The following is a 23,531-nucleotide window of genomic DNA, read 5'->3' as shown; positions in this document are numbered from 1 at the left end:
TTTTGGTCAATCCGATCAGCTCTTAAAAAGATCTGATGTAAAAAAAAAAAATCTGATGTGATTGGTCAAAAGACCAATTAGTGGAAGAAAGATCAGAATTGGGCTGCCTGTCTAAACGCAGCCAGATTGCCACCAATGTATTTCAATATGAACACCGCAAGGTGGCATCTGAATTCCACTGTTTCCTCTCTGGATGCGAGTTTTGGCGACCTTGTTACGCTGTATCCATTCCTCACGCACCCAATGAAAAGCAGGAAAATAATATTCTGTCAGACGAGCTAATAGCATTTATTATTGATAACGTTAGGATTAAGAGCAATTATGTGTAACTATTTTTCATGATGTGTACCAAAGATCCTGTAACAATTCATATAGCTCGTCTATGCCAGATATTACGGTAAAATACCAAAAGCAGGAAGTCTATTTGAAAAAGCGAGTTTTTTTTTTTTTTTTCCTGACAGCCACAGGGGATGACAACAACTACTGCCAAAATGACAGAGAATGGTGCACAAGTATGTTGCAAATTAACGTTACCGTATAAGTGTAATAAGTATCTAACGAAAGGTTTTTAATAAACTAACATGATGTCTGTGGCGATGTTGACTTTATTTCCCCATGAAACGCGCACCTTTCCATCAACTATTTCCAGATGTGCTTAGCAAACTATATTTTGAACTAGCGTACGCCTGTTTGTCAACATAGCTATGTCGTTTGTCTGTTTCAGTAACATTGCTTTGTACGTGGTTTTCTATTTCTCTCGAGACACACTCCATACAAGTTAACGAGTATGTACGCGATCACTAACATTGTTTACAGTTAATCCCCTTGCATACAACGATCTAGTAACCACAGAGACACATCGCAGTTAGTTTAATTCTAACAAACATTTCACAGTTACTTCCTGGTTCTGATCAGCTGTTTTCCTGCCTTTGGCCAGAGATGAATACTGAAGTTAAACCTAAACTTCAAGTTAGCAGCTAGAAGTACTTTGTTATCAAAGTAAAATCAGAAGTAGCATATGGGTCATGAATATATTATGTTGTTTTCTAAGTGAGTTTGTATTTTCTTTTAGTTGTTTGCTAGGTTGGAGGGGAGACGGTCATTGAGGGACATTGAACCTCACATCTTTCCTGACGGTGCTGGACCTATTCAAGGTAGTTTGGCCTTGGTGTATAGACGTAGCATCATCAGTCCATATAAATCAATTATTACAGTAGTCACATAGTTGACATTTCTTTTACATTCATAATCCAGGTGACGTAGTGGAGTTCCATGGCACCGAGGGAAGTGGGAAGACGGAGACCATGTACCATCTGGTGACCCACTGCATCCTCCCAGCCGACCGGGGGGGCCTGGAGGTGGAAGTCATGTACGTGGACACCGACTACCACTTTGACATGCTGAGGCTGGTGACAGTACTGGAGCAGCGCCTGGGGGAGGATGCAAAAGGAGAGGATGGTGGGGCGGCAGTAGAGCCTGAGGAGAGGGTGCGAGCCTGCCTAGGCCGACTCTTCGTAGTTCACTGCTCCAGCTCGGTCCAACTGCTTCTCACACTGCACTATCTGGAGAATACCTTCTGCAGCCGGCCCGCTCTGTGCCTATTGGTCATCGACAGTATCTCAGCCTTCTATTGGGTGGACCGGAGCGGGGGAGGGGAGAGCGTGGCCAAGCAGGAAGCCAACCTCAGGAAGTGTTCAGAGCTCCTGGACCGGCTGCTGAGGGACTACCGTATAGTGGTGTTCGCCACCACGCACGCCATCATGAGGAACTACGGGCACTCGGCTCAGGCTGAGGTGGCGGCCATGACACCTGGACCTTCTGAGCCTTCCTCATCGTCTTCCTCCTGGAGACGGTGGTCCTCCTCTCATGCCTCAAACTTTGACAAGGCCTACCTCAGCAGGGCCTGGCAGAGGCTAGTGACACACAGGGTGCTGTTCTCCAAAGGAGAGGTGACCAAGGACAGAAAGCAGGTGTTTTCAGCTGCATGCACCACCACAAGGACAAGAGGCGCTAAATGCTCCTCTTTCTGTGTTATGGAAGGGGGTGTTCAGTTTTTATGAAGATGTTGTTGAACCCAGATGATTGAATTCTATTCTGATTCTGGATGTGTTCAACTGATAGAAGATCCAATTGAAGCTACAGCAACTTTTAGTGATTTTATTTCTTACATTTGTTAGATTATTATGTTGGATGTTTGTGTCACTTGTAAAAATATAAGAAATTAAAAAGAAGTAAGATAGGGCAACTGTTACAGAGGTCGCAATGTTTTGAAAAGAAATCACACCAATAAAGTCTTGAGAAAACCAGCTGCTTCTGGTCTGGTCCGGAATTTCCATAGTATGCCAATGGGAATTCTAAGGTTAGTATACGATTAGGCCTGCTGCCATAGCAATAACACAAGTATCTTTATTTCTGCTATTTCATTTCATTTGAATATGAGGGGGGAAATATGTTGAGTTTCTTCTTCATGTTGAGCATAAAAAATACAATTTGATTGAATAAACACTAAGTATAAGTAAGGTACTGTATAAGTGACTGGTCTTTTGATTTTAAATGTCTTCCTAATAGCTTTTAGGACTTCATGTCTCATGGATTTGAAATTTTCTCTCCTTCACTATAAGTCTATTCATTTTACAGAAATATTTGCATTGTTCCTTGAGCAGTAATGTCTTTATTCATTGAAGCACTGAAGATTTAAGTTGTATCGTTCAAGCGGTTAAATATGCTTTACTCTGTAGAGATAGCTGTAGGTGAAATATTCTCATGAAAGCCTAAAGGCCTGAAATATGTCATATATTGTTATATCAGTCTCTGCAAGGTAAATCCCACAGAAATTAAACATACAGTGCCTTCAGAAAGTATTCATACCCCTTGACTTATTCCACATTTTGTTGTGTTTCAAACATTTTTTAATTTTTTTTACACACAATACCCCATAATGACAAAGTGAAAACGTGTTTTTTGAAATTTTGGCAAATGTATTCAAAATTAAATACAGAAATATCTCATTTACATAAGTATTCACACCCCTGAGTCAATACTTTGTAGAAGCACCCTTGGCAGCGATGAGTCTTTCTGGATAAGTCTCTTAAGAGATTTCCACAGCTGGATTGTGCAACATTTGCCCATTATTCTTTTCAAAATTCTTCAAGCTCTCTCAAATTGGTTGTTGATCTCATTACTAGACAACCATTTTCAGGTCTTGCCATAGAATTTCAAGTAGATTTAAGTCAAAACTGTAACTCAGCCACTCAGGAACATTCACTATCTTCTTGGAAAGCAACTCCAGTGTAGATTTGGCCTTGTGTTTTAGGTGATTGTCCTGCTGAAAGGGGAATTCATCTCCCACTGTCTGGTAGAAAGCAGACTGAACTAGGTTTTCCTCTAGTATTTTGCCTGTGCTTAGCTCCGTTCCGTTTCCTTTTTATCCTGAAAAACTCCCCAGTCCTTAAAGATTACAAGCATACCCATAACATGATGCAGCAACCACTATGCTTGAAAATATGGAGAGTGGTACTCAGTAATGTGTTGTATCGGATTTGCCCCAAACATAAAACTTTGTATTCAGGACAAAAAAGTTAATTGCTTTGCCACATTTTTTGCAGTATTACTTTAGTGCCTTGTTGCAAACAGGATGCATGTTTTGGAATATTTGTATTCTGTACAGGCTTAATTATTTTCACTCTGTCAATTAGGTTAGTATTGTGGAGTAACTACAATGTTGTTGATCCATCCTCAGTTTTCTCCTATCACAGCCATTATACTCTGTAACCATTTTAAAGCCATTGGTCTCATGCTGAAATCTCGGAACAGTTTTCTTCCTCTCCGGCAACTGAGTTAGGAAGGATGCCTGTACCTTTGTAGTGACTGGGTGTATTGATACACCATTCAACGTGTAATTAATAACTTCACCATGCTCAAAGGGATTTTCAATGTCTGCTATTTTTCTTTATTTCCTATCTACCAATAGGTACCCTTCTTTGCGAGGCATTGGAAAACCTCCCTGGTCTTTGTGGTTTAATCTGTTTTTGAAATTCACTGATCGACTGAGGGACCTTACAGATAATTGTATGTGTGGGAAACAGAGATGAGGTAGTCATAAAAAAAATCATGTTACAACACTATTATTGCACACAGAGTGAGTCCATGCAACTTATTATGTGACTTGTTAAGCAACTTTATACTCCTGAACTTATTTAGGTTTGCTATAACAAAGGGGTTGAATACTTATTGACTCAAGACATTTCAGCTTTTCATTTTTAATTAATTTGTAAAAATGTAGAAAAACATAATTCCACTTTGACATTATGGGATGTTGTGTGTAGGCCAGTGACAAACAAATCTAAATTGAATCCATCTTAAGTTCAGGCTGTAACACAACAAAATGTGGAAAAAGTCAAGGGGTTTGAATACTGTAGACTCTAAAACTGAAATTACTTTTCACATGACTGAGATCTTCTTTAGTCTAAAGTCTTTTGGGAATGAGCTTATTTGACAGCTAGACAGAAATAGTTTTATATCAAATAAGCCATCAATAGATTGTGTGTACAGATATGTCTGTGTGTATGTCTGTTAACTCACTTGTGGAGTATATTTCACAGACAGTTCAAGGGTAGAGTGGATGGAGCAGAGCCTCTGTAGGTCAGTTATCCAGATTCATGTACAGTCTGGGGTAACTGTCAAACCAAACTCACCCTTTGTAGGACTTCCTTAATATCTATTCTAGTAAACATTTAGGGTGATAGTTTAAACATTTTCACGGACTGTTGGGCCTCCATTTTGATGCACATCATCAATTTCTAGGTTCATGCCTAGCTTGTAATATGGGGAGTGCTTGGTCAAGCTGGCAAGCACTGCTATTTAAATGGGGTCTTCATGTTCAAGCAGGACTACTCTCACTCTACCCAATTATCCTTTGACTTTTGACACCCAGCCAGCATCCCATAGCGATGCCCTGGAGAAACACAACTAATTACACTGTAATTATCTATCAGTCACGCGTCCTGTGGAACCCAGGCTGCTAGTAGCTCATTGATGGAGACCAGCTGTACTGTACATAATAGCAGGGTTTTGTTCCCTCCCTGTGGATCCCTGTATTGTTTCATGGCTCTCTGTTCTATAAGGCAAACCTTACTGAGTAATTAGGCACTGAATGGTTTGTTATTACTCTAAGAGGAATTGATAAAAGTACCCACGCCTCCAGCAGCTGTTCACTCTGGTCCTCCGTTGTCCCATGTCATGTGATTTATCCCTCAGGGTATTAACTAAATAGCTCACAAGGACAGCATAGATTGTTGCACATACTGTATATCCCCCAACCCATCCACCTTTAGGCATCTACGCAGGACAAACTGCTGCATAGATGAGTTGTGAAAATGTTCTGTGTTGCATTTGAAAGGCACGTTCAACTTCAGACCTCTGTTGAGTGACAGCTGGGCTTGTATAATTAAAATTCTCAACAGTGTTAGAAGAAACATTAATATTATAGGTGAAATCTGTAAATATACACATTTTTCTCATTAGAATGAAAGACTAAGAATGTATTTCTATATTGTGTCCTCAGTTCTGGATAAATAGCCCACCTATAATGATGACATTCTTTGTATTTGGAGTGTGCAGTTGGTTTCAGTCGATAAGCATGAACCATAATGGCCTCATGGCAGTACACGTCTGTGCTGAGCGCCCAGCTGTTGCCAAGTCATTTCACATTGTATTCTTTATACTCTCTCTTTAAGCTTTGCTCATGGTCGATATGGTTTAAGGCTCCTTATTTTCTTGAAAATGTTTAGATCAATTCTCTTCTATCATAGAAAGAGCAAAGCAACATTCTCATCTCTCCGACTCGCATTACTCTGCCAAAAAGCTTCGATTTGAAAGGTTTTTGATGTTGCAATTTAGATTTTCTATACAAGCAAGTGTGGTCAAGGGCACAAAGGTGTTGTTGTTTTTAATAATTGGCTGCCTTATGGATACACTGGTCTTCAACTTGAATGGTCATTGCTAGAAGGGATGCAGCTATTGTCAAAGTCACCTCAAAAGTTGCATGTTCGAGTCACGTCTGGGAGAATTGTTGCATTTTAGCTAACCCTAACCCCGTTCCTAACCTTAACCTAATTGGGCCTAACCTTCTACATTAATTATCCTAACCTGCTGCGTAAATTCTTCTAACCTGCTACAAACTTCTGACATTAGCTGCATCCCATCTAGTCATAACCAACTTGAATGTCCTTCTCAGCATGAGGATACAATTATGCATATTAACATCCTCTGTCATGTTTGATATTCAATAATAACCCATACTCTCCTTCATAATCCATATTCACAAGGTGCTGCTCTTGGCTGTAAAGGCATCACCTTGATTCTAATTTAATGAAGCACCAGTAACGATACTAGTTCAAAACATCCCACTCAGAGGCTGGATAGCTCAAACCCTTTTTTTATTTTAGAAAATTAGATTACATTTTGTCAGCACAAACTATCAATCAATGTAACGCACGTTACATGATGCCACAGTCTCAATATTATTTTATTATGAATTGTCAATTTGCTTACTTACTGATTTTAACTGGTTCCCCTTGCCCACATTCAACCGACAGACTCCAAGACCACGACAGCACAGCAGCCTTTAACTTTGGCCCAGAAAACCAAATGGATGCCAAGCAGCACAAAAGGGAGACAGTTCCTCTTAATTGATTTGTTTATTGCTGTTGATTTTTTCTTTGTTTCCTTCAGCAGTTAGCGAAAGGCTTGACGCCTGGGGAGGGCTTATGGCTCTGAATGATACCATTTAGTAGTCCAAGCCCGGGGTGAAGAAGCAGTGTGTTCAACAGCATATCCCTAATTAGAAGACATGAGACCAATGATTCTTAGTTCATTATTTCTCTATGTGTTTAGGTGTAAGACAAATGTGTGTGTGTGTGTTGTATTTAAGCTTTGAGAAATTGTGAAATGTACAGTGCCTTCGGAAAGTATTCAGACCCCTTGACTTTTTCCACATTTTATTACATTACAGCCTTATTCTAAAATGAATTTTTTTTATCCTCAGCAATCTACACACAATACCCCATAATGACAAAGCAAAAACAGTTTTTTATACATTTTAACCAATGTATTAAAAATAAAAAATAGAAATACCTTATATACATAAGTATTCAGACCCTTTGCTATGAGACACGAAATTGAGCTCAGGTGCATCCTGTTTCCATTGATCATCCTTGAGATGTTTCTACAACTTGATTGGAGTCCACCTATGGTAAATTCAATTGATTGGACATGATTTGGAAAGGCGCACACCTGTCTATATAAGGTCCCACAGTTGACAGTGCATATCAGAGCAAAAGGCAAGCCATGAGGTCGAAGGAATTGTCCGTAGAGTTCCGAGACAAGATTGAGTCGAGGCACAGATCTGGGGAAGGTTACCAAAAAATGTCTGCAACATTGAAGGTCCGCAAGAACACAGTGGTCTCCATCATTCTTTAATGGAAGAAGTTTGTAACCACCAAGACTCTTCCTAGAGCTGGCCGCCCAGCCAAACTGAGCAATCGGGGGAGAAGGGCCTTGGTCAGGGAGGTGACCAAGAACCTGATGGTCACTCTGACAGAGCTCTAGAGTTCCTCTGTGGAGATGGGAGAAACTTCCAGAAGGACAACCATCTCTGCAACACTCCACCAATCAGGCCTTTATGGTAGATTGACCAGACGGAAGCCACTCCTCAGTAAAATGTACATGACATCCCGCTTGGAGTTTGCCAAAAGGCACCTAAAGACTCTCAGACCATGAGAAACAAGATTATCTGGTCTGATGAAACCAAGATTGAACTCTTTGGCCTGAATGCCAAGCGTCACATCTGGAGGAAACCTGGCACCAACCATACGGTGAAGCATGGTGGTGGCAGCATCATGCTGTGAGAATGTTTTTCAGAGGCAGGGACTGGGAGACTAGTCAGGATCGAGGCAAAGATTAACGGAGCAAAGTACCGAGAGATCCTTGATGAAAACCTGCTCCAGAGCGCTCAGGACCTCAGACTGGGGCGAAGGTTCACCTTCCAACAGGACAATAATAATAATAATAATAATATGCCATTTAGCAGACGCTTTTATCCAAAGCGACTTACAGTCATGCGTGCATACATGACCCTAAGCACACAGCCAAGACAATGCAGGAGTGGCTTCAGGACAAGTCTCTGAATGTCCTTGAGTGGCCCAGCAAGAGCCCGGACTTGAACCCGATCTAACATCCCTGGAGAAACCTGAAAATAGCTGTGCAGCAACGCTCCCCATCCAACCTGACAGAGCTTGAGAGGATCTGCAGAGAAGAATGGGAGAAACTCTCCAAATACAGGTGTGCCAAGCTTGTAGTGTCATACCCAAGAAGACTCGATGCTGTAATTGCTGCCAAAGGTGCTTAAACAAAGTACTGAGTAAAGGGTCTGAATACTTATGTAAATGTGATATTTAAGTGTTACATTTTTTATACATTTGGAAAAATGTATAAAAACCTGTTTTTGCTTTCTCATTATGGGGTATTGTGTGTAGATTGATGAGGGGATAAAACAATGTAATACATTTTAGAATAAGTAAAGTGGTCTGAATACTTTCCAAAGGCACTGTAAGGTAAAACATAATGGAAGTTGCCATCTAACCTAACTCCATGAAATCCAGAGTGAATGGTCTTAACTAGTCTCATATGTGGCATGCATTTGTCTTTCCATCCTATCTCCGTAATTATTGACTGGTTTTAAAAAATGGCAAAGTTACTGTGGTGTTTTTAAAATTTATTTTTAGTCATTTAGCAGACGTTCTTATTCAGAGCGACGTACAGTTAGTGAGTGCATACATTTTCATACTGGCCCCCCGTGGGAATCGAACCCACAACCCTGGCGTTGCAAGCGCCATGCTCTACCAACTGAGCTACACAGGGCAACCTCACTGCAGTCATGTTGTATCATCAAATATTAGAGTAAAAGAGGATACATAGGGGGTAGAATCAGTATATTATACTAGCCACTGCCTAAGCTAGGCTATGTTGTGGGTGGGAGACAGTGGTAGCCACAGGGTTGCTTCAGCAGGAGACCTCCAGCTGGAGTAATTTGTCAATATATTGCCCAAGTCTCTCAAATGATAAACCACTGCAGAACTTGACAAAACGAAGGGCTAATTAACACCAATTATATAGATTGGTGCAAGTTCAATTATTATTATTTTGTTATTTTGAATTCTCAAGTTTCAAAGGGCATGGGTTGTATAGGGAGAGGGGGCTCCATTAGGATGGCATAATATGACAGGGAAGAGAGCGGTGCAGTCCCTTTCAAGGTATATACAATTGAGCTTGAACGAGAAAGGCCCCGCATTAGCAATTCAAAATTAATCCCATAATGTCTCAAAAATAAGACCTCCCTGAATTAATTATAAATTATTTGGGATGACAAAAGGTAACATTTGAATGAACCTTTAGCTTGATCTAGGCTGTATAATTGCAACAAAAGCGCAGTGGGTATTATAGTATACCATAAGAGTAAATTGGGATATCATCTAACTGTTTCAATGTGTCATCCATCAGAACAACTCCCAAAGTCTATTATATGGACGTGGATATATACTGGATGCATTTTTGGGAAGGTTATTCATAGATTATATTAAAATTCTAACACTATTGTCATATATACAGTGATGGCTTAGTGTACTGATGGTGGGTAGGGAAACAAATTGCGGACTATATTTATATGAGTCCTACCCCCACTCAAAACACTTCACGGCAGAGAAGAAGCACACTTTCATTGACACAAACGCACACACAACTAAGGACACAAGAGGAGGATATAAGTGAGGTCTGAGCACTCAGCGAATCAGTGAAGCACTGTCCTGTTAGACAGTGGAGCCTCTTTCAACCCATGAAGCTCATTTCCTCCTGCACCTGGACCAGTTTGGACTTCCTCCACCCCCTCCTTGACCCTCAGAGTGCATCCCACTGATCAATGAGAAAAATAAATCTAACGAAAAGAGCTGAGCAGAATCATTAGATAAAGTAACACTATAATAGGCGGCTGTAGGTGAATGTATGGGAGCCTTATTTGTCCCCTCAAGGAAGTTGATGCCTGGTGATTAAATGTAATTTGTGACTCCCTTTGACAAAAAAGAAATGGATGCATTATTACGTGCTTTAAGTGTGTTTGATACCTTAATGTTTAATAACAACTTATAACATGTTTTGAAATGTACACTATTCATAACTCTGTTAGAACTCCCACAGTTACCCTAATTTTCTGCAGTGTAAGGCAAAATGGAATTAATTATGTTATGCACTTCTGCCAGCTAGTAGAATAGTCTTATGTTTTGTATTTTTATATTGTTATTTTATTTATTTCAAGAATATATACCAATAATAACCAATTGTAATCTATTCCACAATGTGATAATTCTGAGAATAATGACTTTTGTAGCAACATAAATAAAAAAATATATTGACTTATTTTCAAGCATAATAACTAATCACAAAATAATAGTTATGTTGCCACTGAGCTCTCTTGAATAAAACAAGCAGATATTACTCGAAATAGAGAGAACTCATGGCCAGGCGAACAGAATCCCATCCACTCTAGTTAAGAACTCCTGATCCATGTTTTCAGAGTTCTTGGCTGATGACTGAGAAGTCTCTTTACCTGGATAGTGCACCAATGTATCACTCCGCAGGGTCAGTGAGACTTTTTTTCATAACATGTACTACGCGATCTGACCCAAAACGCTGCAATTTACATATATTTGTATTTACGCCTTTGCATAAGCTCATCTTTTATATATGGTTTATTCCTGTTGGACCATTATTTTATCTAATACGTGTAATTCAACATTTAATTGGACCTATTTCCGCGACAAACGTTGACAGGCAGTGCTTAGGTCTCTCCTAAACATGGCCACCATGATGGAGTAAATGCTTCAACTTTAAATTTCACATTTTCAGAAGAAAACTTAATTTTCTGTATTCTAACAGGAATGTTTCAACGGAAGAAACTATATCAAACATAATCCATATGAAATCTTTGAAGAAAGTTTCTTGTTGGATTTAATACTGGTTTAAGTTGGCTGGAAGCTGGAAAGGAAAAAAAGAATTGCATCAATTCCGTAAGCGTTTTATTTTCTCTCGATAGTTTTAAAGCTTTTACAAACCTTTTGTGGGGTTTTTCAAGTTGTGGATATATCTTTATTGCAATCATTTTGCTGTGAAGAATTGAAGAAACGATTGGGATGTATAATATCATTTTGATGCGTTTTCCAGTGGAAAGTGAATCTTGGTGGTCGAAAGAAGAGTAGTAATGTTCACTGGTTGACGTACTTTTAGAAGCGAAGAACCGAAGAATACATAAAGGAATATATCTGTTCATGTATGGTTTTGAGGCGCCGAAAGTGCACCGGTCGTTTCCCCATATTTTTGAATTGGTGGAAGATCGAGTCAACGATACCCCCCCCCCCCCCCCCCCCCCCACTTATAAACGAAAGTATTACATTTCTCATATGGCTTTAAAGGTCATGAAGGAAATCCATCTACACTTCTAGGGTTTGAAAGGTAAGTTGTAATGTATATCTCGACATTTTACTCATAGTTTGGTTTGTTACGCAGCGAGAACCAGCCACCTTCAATATTTCCGTGTGGCCACTCATGTCACCGTAGCGTAGAGCGCTCGGTTTCTGTTATAATTTCTATGCTAATATATGGCCTTTGAGCGCCTCTTACTGCTTGAATTCAACTTAATTTCAATTTTAATGAGACTTTAGCGCTATGGTTAGGCTACTCACGCAAGAAGAAGCAAGAAATATCAGTGTTTGGCATGGTTATGACTATCAACTAATGATGCGGTCAAAAACTTAGTGTGTGTTTACAGAGCTTTGAACAACATACGTTCAACCCCAATGCCCACTCTTGAACTGCACAAATGGGTTTTGCAATAAGCAGATCACAGAGCCTGGACGTTTTAAACCAGAGGTCTCAAACTCCAGTCCAGGATATTTGGTGTACAGGCATTCATTCAGCCTTTCAGTAACACACCTGACTTTGCAAATTATGGCCCAGGCTGAAAATGCATGTTAGGATGACTATTTGAATCAGGTCAGGTATTGGTGATGGGCTGGAAGAAATCCCTGCACACCCAGTAGGTCTCCAGGACCTAAGTTGGAGAACCAGACATTTTATGGCTATTGGTATGACATGAGATGAGCCCAGTGTTTGTTATAAACATGAATTGCAATATCTTTCCTCAATAACAATGAACAACTCTTGGTGTGACTTTAAAGCCAACACTGCTTGCAGGTCCTTCCATTGACAATCATGGAATCCAGTTGCTATCATATGATGTCTCATTTCATATTGAACAATATTTGTCTCTGTACCACAGCGTTATGTGAGACACTAAAGAGCTAAGGACAGAAAAATGTTATGAGAAGCTATGTGCATCATGTTGTTCAGTTAATGAAGATTGAGACAGAATGCTGTAGACAGGTAAGAGTGGAGGAAAGTGCAGAAAGGGAGGAGAAGATGACCGTGTCAGAAGTGGAGGACGTCAAGGAAAACAGGCCAGGAAACTTTTATTGATTGGAGCAGAGGTAGGAGTTGAGAAGGTCAGTTGTCACTTACAATCTTCAGAACAGTGTTGTCAGTGTTCCAGGTGTGATGTCATTAATAATGTTAGATGTCTGGTTTGGACACGTTGATTTAACGTCATGTGTGAATGTAGACAGAGTTTATGTGTCTACTGTTTCAGGAACTCTAAGGAATGTTTTCTTGGATTTAGATTAAGCCTAGTCCTGGACTAAAAAGTTGTTTCAATGAAGACTAGGCTTAATCTGTGTTTGGGAAACCGACCCTGAAGCTTTCATAAGTCTTATGAAAGAATGAGAGGATCCTTGAATATAGGATATGGAATGGCTCAATTAATCTAAATTTTACCACAGTAAATATTATCAGTCTGGAACATGTCATGGTCCTGTAGTGCTTACTAAGAACCAAGCCAAGATGAGAGAAAAAAAAAAAACAGATGTTGTTTTCGGAGACCTTGCACATTAAAGCACAGCCATTGGGCTACATAGGTGAAGTGTCGGTTTTTAGCTTGATTTTTGCCATGCTGAAAGGAGAGCAAAACGTCAAGAAGGAGGATTATTCAATATAACTATTTTCACTGTTTGGAGGGTACCTAATATGTAAGGACTTCATACCACCTTCATAACCCATATTCCTGTGTCTTGGTACTTACAGTGCAAATTCTGACTAGGCTCCCCATAAACAAGAGGGTAATTCCACTGTAATTCAATTGCGTTGACTCAGATTTCTCACTTAAAATGTACACCACACAAAAGCCATTGATTTCTAAGTTTAACACACTATACAACTCAATGATGTCTGCAGAAAGAATGGGGTGCCAGCTATGTATGACATGACACATTGACTTTGAAAAAATCTATTTTTGTTATTGAACTACAGTAAGTGAAGTGGATTTACACCCGGTAACAGAATTTCATCATGGGTCCCTGATCTGTACTACAGAGAAATGCATAATTATGGATATATAAGTCATTCTCTTCATGGTGATGTATCCTGTATAGGTACACAAAGGTATAAATATGCAATATCCTCCTTTGCATATTTGGGTGTTATTCTATACACTGGCTATTATTTTAAAGAGCTCCGCCCCCAAACAAGACCAAATTTGGTTGGTCCGGACTGGACCAAATCTGAACCATAGACGTCTATGTTTACATAATAGTGTACTCAACTCTAGTGTGCTCTACTGTGTACTGAACTATACTCTACTTTTCTTTACTGTGCTGTACATTGATGTGTGCTCTGTGTACTGTGCTGTCCAAACTTGTAAACCCAACTGTGGTTTTCAGTGGTGGAGGGTATACACAGGAATACGGCGTTTACCCATTTATTTTTCATTGGGCATTGCGTATACTCACTTTAATCCCCACGATGCGTATCAAAGTAGTGTAGTGGAGTTATATGCCGTATAATTTAATAAGGCTGATGGAACAGATCAGAATGTTTAGCTTAATTTTGATTAACTATTATTCAGCGTTCTTAAGGTCATGGAAAAACCTTGAAACATTAGCATTTTAAATTGGTGTTTTCCAGGCCTGGAAAAGTTTGGGAAAATGTTAAAGTTGGAAATTAATTTAATAGTTTCTGATGTCATTTATTTAGGCACAGTTTTTAAATATTTTATCAGGAATACTTTAGCGCTTCTGTTTGCGTGCATCATCTGCATGTGTGCGAGATGAGTGAGCTGTTGCTCAAGGAGAGCGAGACAGTCAGACATTTCATCAGCAGGTAGGCCTATTAAAATATGATAGAGAACAGACTAATAACTAGGTAGCCAATTCAAAACATATCTTGTGCCCTCTAGGTAACTGTTTAGCTATTAGCATGTATTCATGTTTTCATCATGTCCCAAAAAACGTTCCACCGACATTCGCAAATAATGCAGTACAAAGTTGATTTACTTTTTGGAACGATTCATTTGATTCATTTAAACAATTATTTTTTGACAACTAACGATTCACTACGCCATTATATTAGTTGGGATTCAGTTCAATCACGCGAACAGTAATTTAAGGAAAAAATATTTGATGTAGGCTTTATTTTAGATTATGTGGCTTCAACTTGTTTTGTAGATACTTCCACTTGATTTAGGAATCCAATTTATGGGACATTGGATCCCCCCCCCCCCCCCTTTTGGAGCACGACATCGTCATGCTTGTGTTACACGAATGTGGATCAAAAGGGAAATCAAATTATCTGAGTTTTTGCCCCTGCCTACCGGAGTCCTCCTTGCTAGCTAGCGGTAGACAGTGTCCTTCACTCCCGCCTGCCGAACACCTGCCCTCACCGTCGTTAACAGAACTGCGGGAAAACAGTGCCAGAAAGGCAGAGGCAAAGGACACTGTCTACCGGTCGCCCCTGCCTCCCGCTAGCACAGCAGGCATGAGGCTGGGGAGACAGTGTGTTTGCTAGCTAGTTAGTGACACCTTGTGCTAGCTTGCTAGCTAGGACACGGTGTCGCCCCAACCATGCTGTTTATCGGAGAGAACCGTGCCCGACAGGCGGGGGCAGAGGACACTGTCTACCGGTCGTCCACGCCTCCCGCTAGCACAGCAGACAGGATGCTAGGGAAACACCGTGTGCTAGTTAACTTGAACGTTATCGACACCGTGTGCTAGCTACCTTGCTAGATAGATAGCACACAGTGTCGCTCCTGCCTGTTAAGAGCCTTGCACAATGACAGGAGATGGGATCAGAGAGCAGCCTCCCTGTGTCGATACCACATTAGTCATACTTTTTTTTATACGTACATATCAGGGTTTCAGTTAGCTGGCTTTTGGCCGATAGAAAAAACTAAATTAAATTGGCGCTGGACAAGCAAAAAGAAAATATTCCATTGCGAAATAATGCTTTTTAGCCTATTTAATTGTTGAAAATACCAGTTGATGGAAATACATTTGACTGGTCATGCTTATCAGGCTACAGGTTAATTTGCATAATTTAGTGGAATTAAATTGTCTCGTGTGTACAGTATATTCGCTACGCATCTTATTTATCACACGGGTACAGCATACAGAGCCTTTGAGTGGAAAATCTGTCAGAAAGCGCTGGAGCTGCTGCTACAGCATCTCAAACTGCATAGGCAACGGAATCCAGGCTTCATCAGCGCATCACACACCACTTTGCAGTGAGCTAGAGGCAGTATGCATTTTGAAAACCTATACTTAATTGTTTGGAAGGTGAACGTTTTACTGCATATTATGAGGCATGTCATACCTTGCTTGAAAGTAGCCTAGCCAAAATCACACCATATCTGTGGAGCTAATTATTTTAAATCAACTTTATTTCATTGTCCTGTAGCCAAAAGCACAATCCTAGTCATATTAGCAACCCGTGCTAGTTGTTGCATGTTAGATCTTTAAACATTTCTAACAGATATTTGTGTCACATGAAACCGCTCGCTTTTGACAAAGGTGTTTTCCTGCTAATTGCATTATGGAACGAACATTCGCGTGTAGACTACTGCCTTGTGCGCATTGCTGCACTTATAATGTGAATAAATAATAGTTGACCAACATTTTAAGCTAAATGCTCTGATCTGTTGCATCAGACTCATTGCTTTTTAACATTTTGTTTTATAGGCCTACTGGTTGTATGAATTTGGGATCTATCGTCCCACAACTATCCCAGAGTGTTTGGAACAGGCTATTTCTTTCTCGACATGCTGACCAATAGAATAGGTAAATTGTTCTAAAATGTAAATGTAAATGTTCTACTATGGAGGATAGTAGACTGACATCGGTGATGGTGGTTTTCCTGTTCGTTACTCGTCTTGTTGGCTGAGGAAAAGTAAATGTGGACAGTTATTCTAACATCTTCAAAGTGCGCATCAGAATTAGGTAAGAACATCGTTGCATCCTCGGCTTGCATGTTCTGTTTATGAATGACCGAATTACCACCTAAATGTGGTTTCTGTCATTCTGAGCACCGTGGGTGGACATCCTAATCAGCTTACGCACCCTAACGGAAACCCTGGTACATAGACGCCGCCAAATTTTTTGGTTAAAAATCAAATTTTCTATATGTGTATGAACCTTGATTATTTCTTCACATTTTAAAATGCACACCGCACATGCGAGCAGTTTCATGGACAGAGATGGAAATATCCTTACAAAGAGGTGAGATCTAAAGATGCAACAACTAATTTATCATGGGTTGCTAATATGACTAGGATAATTATTTTGGCTGCTAGACAATTTAAAGAAAGTTGAAAGAACAGGAGAACGCATACAGTGCCTTTGGAAAGTATTCACATTGACTTTTTCCACATTTTGTTACTTTACAGCCTTATACCTTATTTACATAAGTATTCAGACCCTTTTCTATGAGACTCGAAATTGAGCTCCGGTGCATCCTGTTTCCATTGATCATCCTTGAGATGTTTCTACAACTTGATTGGAGTCCACCTGTGGTAAATTCAATTGATTGGACATGATTTGGAAAGGCACACACCTGTCTATATAAAGTCCCACAGTTGACAGTGCATGTCAGAGCAAGAACCCGATGGTCACTCTGACAGAGCTCTAGCGTTCCTCTTTGAAGATGGCGTTCCTCTGTGGAGATGGGAGAACCTTCCAGAAGGACAACCATCTCTGCAGCACTCCACCAATCAGGCCTTTATGGTAGAGTGGCCAGACGGAAGCCACTCCTCAGTAAAAGGCACATGACAGCCCGCTTGGAGTTTGCCAAAAGGCACCTAAAGACTCTCAGACCATGAGATACAGTGGGGGAAAAAAGTATTTAGTCAGCCACCAATTGTGCAAGTTCTCCCACTTAAAAAGATGAGAGGCCTGTAATTTTCATCATAGGTACACGTCAACTATGACAGACAAATTGAGAAAGAAATATCCAGAAAATCACATTGTAGGATTTTTTATGAATTTATTTGCAAATTATGGTGGAAAATAAGTATTTGGCCACCTACAAACAAGCAAGATTTCTGGCTCTCACAGACCTGTAACTTCTTCTTTAAGAGGCTCCTCTGTCCTCCACTCGTTACCTGTATTAATGGCACCTGTTTGAACTTGTTATCAGTATAAAAGACACCTGTCCACAACCTCAAACAGTCACACTCCAAACTCCACTATGGCCAAGACCAAAGAGCTGTCAAAGGACACCAGAAACAAAATTGTAGACCTGCACCAGGCTGGGAAGACTGAATCTGCAATAGGTAAGCAGCTTGGTTTGAAGAAATCAACTGTGGGAGCAATTATTAGAAAATGGAAGACATACAAGAACACTGATAATCTCCCTCGATCTGGGGCTCGACGCAAGATCTCACCCCGTGGGGTCAAAATGATCACAAGAACGGTGAGCAAAAATCCCAGAACCACACGGGGGGACCTAGTGAATGACCTGCAGAGAGCTGGGACCAAAGTAACAAAGCCTACCATCAGTAACACAGGGACTCAAATCCTGCAGTGCCAGACGTGTCCCCCTGCTTAAGCCAGTACATGTTCAGGCCCATCTGAAGTTTGCTAGAGTGCATTTGGATGATTCAGAAGAGGATTGGGAGAATGTCATATGGTCAGATGAAACCAAAATAGAACTTTTTGGTAAAAACTCAACTTGTCGTGTTTGGAGGACAAAGAATGCTGAGTTGCATCCAAAGAACACCATACCTATTGTGAAGCATGGGGGTGGAAACATCATGCTTTGGGGCTGTTTTTCTGCAAAGGGACCAGGACGACTGATCAGTGTAAAGGAAAGAATGAATGGGGCCATGTATCATGAGATTTTGAGTGAAAACCTCCTTCCATCAGCAAGGGCATTGAAGATGAAACGTGGCTGGGTCTTTCAGCATGACAATGATCCCAAACACACCGCCCGGGCAACGAAGGAGTGGCTTCGTAAGAAGCATTTCAAGGTCCTGTAGTGGCCTAGCCAGTCTCCAGATCTCAACCCCATAGAAAATCTTTGGAGGGAGTTGAAAGTCCGTGTTGCTCAGCGACAGCCCCAAAACATCACTGCTCTAGAGGAGATCTGCATGGAGGAATGGGCCAAAATACCAGCAACAGTGTGTGAAAACCTTGTGAAGACTTACAGAAAACGTTTGACCTGTGTAATTGCCAACAAAGGGTATATAACAAAGTATTAAGAAACTTTTGTTATTGACCAAATACTTATTTTCCACCATAATTTGCAAATAAATTCATAAAAAATCCTACAATGTGATTTTCTGGATTTTTTTTTCCTAATTTTGTCTGTCATAGTTGACGTGTACCTATGATGAAAATTACAGGCCTCTCTCATCTTTTTAAGTGGGAGAACTTGCACAATTGGTGGCTGACTAAATACTTTTTTTCCCCACTGTACGTGATTCTCTGGTCTGTAGAAACCAAGATTGAACTCTTTGGCCTGAATGCCAAGCGTCACATCTGGAGGAAACCTGGCACCACCCCTACGGTGAAGCATGGTAGTGGCAGCATCATGCTGTGAGAATGTTTTTCAGAGGCAGGGACTGGGAGACTAGTCAGGATCGAGGCAAAGATTAATGGAGCAAAGTACAGAGAGATCCTTGATGAAAACCTGCTCCAGAGCGCTCAGGACCTCAGACTGTGGCAAAGGTTCACCTTCCAACAGGACAACGACCCTAAGCACACAGCCAAGACAACGCAGGAGTTAAAAAAAAATATTATTTAACCTTTATTTAACCAGGTAGGCCAGTTGAGAACAAGTTCTCATTTACAACTGCGACCTGGCCAAGATAAAGCAAAGCAGTGCGATTAAAAACAACAACTACACCGAGTTACACATGGGATAAACAAAACATACAGTCAATAACAGGAGTGGCTTCAGGACAAGTCTCTGAATGTCCTTGAGTGGCCCAGCCAGAGCCCGGACTTGAACCCGATCGAACATCTCTGGAGAGACCTGAAAATAGCTGTGCAGCAATGCTCCCCATACAACCTGACAGAGCTTGAGAGGATCTGCAGAGAAGAATAGGAGCAACTCCCCAAATACAGGTGTGCCAAGCTTATAGCGTCATACCCAAGAAGACTCGATGCTGTAATCGCTGCCAAAGGTGCTTCAACAAAGTACTGAGTAAAGGGTCTGAATACTTATGTAAATGTGATATTTCATTTATTTATTTATCAAAAATGTCTACAAACAAGTTTTTGCTTTTTCATCATGGGATATTGTGTGTAGATTGATGAGGAAAGAAAACAATTTAATCAGTTTTAGAATAAGGCTGTAATGTAACAAAATGTGGAAAAAGTAAAGGGCTGTATGAGGAAGTCACTGTATGAGGAAGTCTTTAGAAAATAATTTCCTCCACGTTTCTGTGGTGGGATTTTGGCTGTAGGCTACTTTGAAGCAAGGTAAGATATGCCTCATAATATTAAGGAACAGGAAAAATATAGTGATGCTATGCGAACGATAGGCCTAACCGTCATCTGGTAGAGGGAAAGGTTTATCAATTAAATGTTAACTAGCTACAAAGTAAACTACGCCTACCTGCAGAATATCATGATTATTTGCATCAAGCCAGTGGCCATTTGTTTTGCAAACTCCATCTCATGTGCACTACAGAAACACTGTTAACCAAAAAACAGTGGTAGGCGTCTGTGCACTTGAATTAAAGGGTAACTTTTTAATGTCACTCCGACATTGTTCGTCCTAATATTTATTTATATATTTCTGTGTATTGTTAGATACTACATTTTAGTCATTTAGCAGACGCTCTTATCCAGAGTGACTTACAGACTACTGCACTGTTGGAGCTAGAAACAAAAGCATTTAGCTACACCCGCAATAACATCTGCTTAATATGTGTATGTAACCAATACGATTTGATTTGAACTACACAAAACAATCAAAATGTCTTTGATTTTTCCCAGACCTCAAGTGGTCTCCTGATGTGGTTTAAGCATTGTTATGAACTTAGGACATCCAATGTTGTTTTTCTATTTAAAAAGTGTGACTTTGAGAGCATTAACCTGAATAAAATGGGAGAAATCAGAAACCTGTTAATTTTTGACTCCGTTGACAGCCTCATTTATCTGTTTCAATAGTCAACCTACTGTTAGCCTACTTGTACAGTACAGCTTGGGTTGGCCTGACTGAAAGACCAATATTGGATTTATCATTTTAGGTCATTCAGAGTGTATGTCAATGTTTCTCATAGAATTTGTCACACGGCGCCTTCACACGGCCGTTTTAGATTTATTTTGGGACAAATTAGCGTATACCCACTTCTGGTGGTTTATGACTACTATGATTTCCCATTGTAGCCAATTCACTTGCAGAAATTCAGTTACCAATTTTTTTAAAAACATTATCAGTAAAAACACTAATTGATAGGTCTACCTTTACTTGTTACTAATGTGAACTTTCATTATTCTCCTTTCGTGAGGGAGAGAAATTAGAAAATATCTTAAAGATATGTGGGTTTTTGGTAATGGAATTTCAAGGCACAAGGCAATGTTTCTTAAACTTACAGAAGGCAAATCATTTCTCAAACTAAATATAAGTGTTGAAATTAGTTGGCATTGGTCTTTACCTCATCATTATTGTTTTTTAATGTATTTCAAATACCTTAAGACTTCTTCTGGGAGATGTTCTTCTTTTCTAACTTTTTGACCAGAAAACAAAGCCTTAATCCAACATTTTAGGATGGACATTTGTTGAAAAATTGATATATGCCTTAATAATAAAATAAAATAAAATACATTCTTAGCTTTCATTTGACACCCAATTTGACATGATCCTATGAACTTCACATGTTGGTGTTCATGGGTCTTTTTACATGGAAATGACTCAGCTATCTGTGAGGCTAAATTATGACACACAAATGATTAAGCATATTCTGAAGATAATTGCTTGTAGTGCATGGTAGCCACCCTTAATGGTGAAGTTGGAGAAATGTGTCATCCTTAGGGTGTCAAATTAATAACTTAAATATAGGCTATGTAGTGGCTTCCAGCAAGTCTTTGAAAGACATAAAATGACATTCAGGAAAGCCTTGCGTTTTTAAAATGTTCATGCTGGTTTTCCACTCTGAAGAGCCTGCAGTCTGGTGTTGCCATTGTTGCAGGAGCAGTATGCAAGCTGTTGTCAGTGATGGTCGTGGTTGTTAAATTAGCTGAGAGAACCGTCAGCACCCACTTAGCTGCTTGCAGGCCCCTCCTACTAATGCTTGTGCAACCTTTGCTGCGTTCAGTAAGACGAAATGTAAAGTTTGAGGGGCCTGTTTAGGAGTGTGCAATGTTACAGATCGTTCAGGTAGAACGGTAGGCCTGTAGTGTAGAACAGGGGTTCTGGTTTGTAATGTAAAATAGTAAATTTTGTCAGTTCAATTCATTACATTTTTGTTTGCAATGTTCTTAATATTTCGTTTCACCTTGCTGAATACACCCCAGAAGGTGTCAAACAAATTGTTCTTCCATTTCAAATATTTGACAGTTTTTGTTTCTTCAACTAATGCAACACACATCCTTCACCACAAATTGACAAACACAACAGATTGTGTTAGATGGGATGATCTAGTTCAAGAGTGAGACATTTAACCTGGCAGATTGAGAGTAGCGACCGCCCCCCACACACATCAAGTACCTATATATCAAAGATGTTCATATTTTTTTTAACTCATACGATTTCAAGGTGTTTTTGCCACGATAGGCCTTTATGGAGAGTGATGATCTATGCCAAATGTTTGTTACACTATATCAAATGTTTTACTGTAACAAATATGGCTTTGGGAAATATCACTTGTTTTGCATCTAGATTTAATTTAATAACATTTAGTCCCCAAGTTTGTGGAATATCCTTCTCCCTTTTTGGAATGGCTTACTTACTTTCGCACCGGCCTCTTCTGTAGGCCAAACCTACAACACTACCTCAGATAAGATCTGTGCAGACTGAGCCAAGGAGGGACTGAACAACAGCAACATTTCTGTACTCTGATTGGCTGGGAGTCTAAAGAAGGGGAGAAAAGAAGGGAAGAGGATGTGTTCTACAAACAAGCAGGGCCAGGGCAGCCACATGTCACGAACAAGCCACATCTGTCCTTAAATGTGGGAACCCATGTTTTTATGCTCAGTGACGACCCAAAGGTTTTGCTGTTGGGGGTGGGTCTGTGATGTGAGAACAACCCTTTTTGAAATGCAAACGTTCAAGTCATAGACATGTATGGACCAACTTTAGTTTCTGGTGACATAGGCACATAGGACAACGCTTCAAACAAGCCAGCATGCTCATGTCTTAGGGTGTTTGTGGTCTGCCCAGCGACGGTGTGAGGCTGAGCAGCCACTTGGCTCTAGCAGTGCATTCGAGACCTGTTAAAACCCTAGTGTTAAATCAATATTAAAATAAGCGACGGTACAGACGCACAGCGGGGCGCCCTCCTATTTCTTCTCTCTCCTCTCTTTTTTTCTATTTTTTTTTGTTCTCTCCACCCCAGAATGACTGTGCTGAACTAAATGGCTAAATTAATTTAAGCAGTGCTCTGTAGAGCACGTACAGTGCCTTCAGAAAGTATTCACACCCCTTGACCTTTTCCACATTTAGTTGTATTACAGCCTGAATTTAAAATTGATTCAATTGAGATTATTTGTCTCTGGCCTACACACAATACCCCAAAATGTCAGTGGAATTATGTTTTTTGAAATGTTTAAAAAATGAAAAGCTGAAATGCCTTGAGTCTATAAGTATTCAAGCCCTTTTTTTATGGCAAGCCTAAATAAGTTCAGGAGTACTAAGATACAGGCGTTCTTCCTAACTCGGTTGCCGGAGAGGAAGGAAACCGCTCAGGGATTTCACTGAGGCCAATGGTGACTTTAAAACAGTTAGAGTTTAATGGCTATTCCAAAACATGCATCCTGTTTGCAGCAAGGCACTAAACAAATACTGCAAAAAATGTGCCAACGCAATTAACACTTTGTATTCAGGACAAAAAGTTATGTTTGGGGCAAATCCAACACAACACATTACTGAGTACCACC

General features: G+C 40.1%; 2 protein-coding genes across 2 annotated transcripts in view; both read left to right on the top strand.

The window, feature by feature from the left end:
• The first annotated feature begins 446 nt into the window (after positions 1–446).
• LOC311109019 (DNA repair protein XRCC2-like) lies at positions 447–2,853 on the top strand. The gene is made up of 3 exons (XM_084151803.1): positions 447–512; positions 1,073–1,154; positions 1,255–2,853. Exons 1-3 carry the CDS (start codon positions 471–473, stop codon positions 2,058–2,060), a joined length of 930 nt encoding a protein of 309 aa, XP_084007929.1. The 5' UTR covers positions 447–470; the 3' UTR covers positions 2,061–2,853.
• A 7,852-nt stretch (positions 2,854–10,705) lies between these two features.
• Positions 10,706–23,531, top strand: part of LOC311109053 (histone-lysine N-methyltransferase 2C-like) — a 185,298-nt gene continuing 172,472 nt past the window's right edge. Inside the window, exon 1 of the mRNA XM_084151839.1 lies at positions 10,706–11,559. The gene's annotated coding sequence lies outside the window, so the exon portion shown is untranslated. The remainder of the gene's footprint in view (positions 11,560–23,531) is intronic.

The sequence above is a fragment of the Coregonus lavaretus genome (genome assembly GCF_964263955.1).
Source record: "Coregonus lavaretus genome assembly, chromosome: 34".
NCBI lineage: Eukaryota > Metazoa > Chordata > Actinopteri > Salmoniformes > Salmonidae > Coregonus > Coregonus lavaretus.
This window is presented reverse-complemented; position numbering and strand designations above follow the sequence as displayed.

Coding starts and splice junctions, on each gene's coding strand:
- LOC311109019 (XM_084151803.1), top strand. CDS start 471: ATGACAACAACTACTGCCAAAATGACAGAGAATGGTGCACAA. Junction 513..1,072: donor TGACAGAGAATGGTGCACAA/GTATGTTGCAAA, acceptor ATTTTCTTTTAG/TTGTTTGCTAGGTTGGAGGG. Junction 1,155..1,254: donor CGGTGCTGGACCTATTCAAG/GTAGTTTGGCCT, acceptor TTCATAATCCAG/GTGACGTAGTGGAGTTCCAT.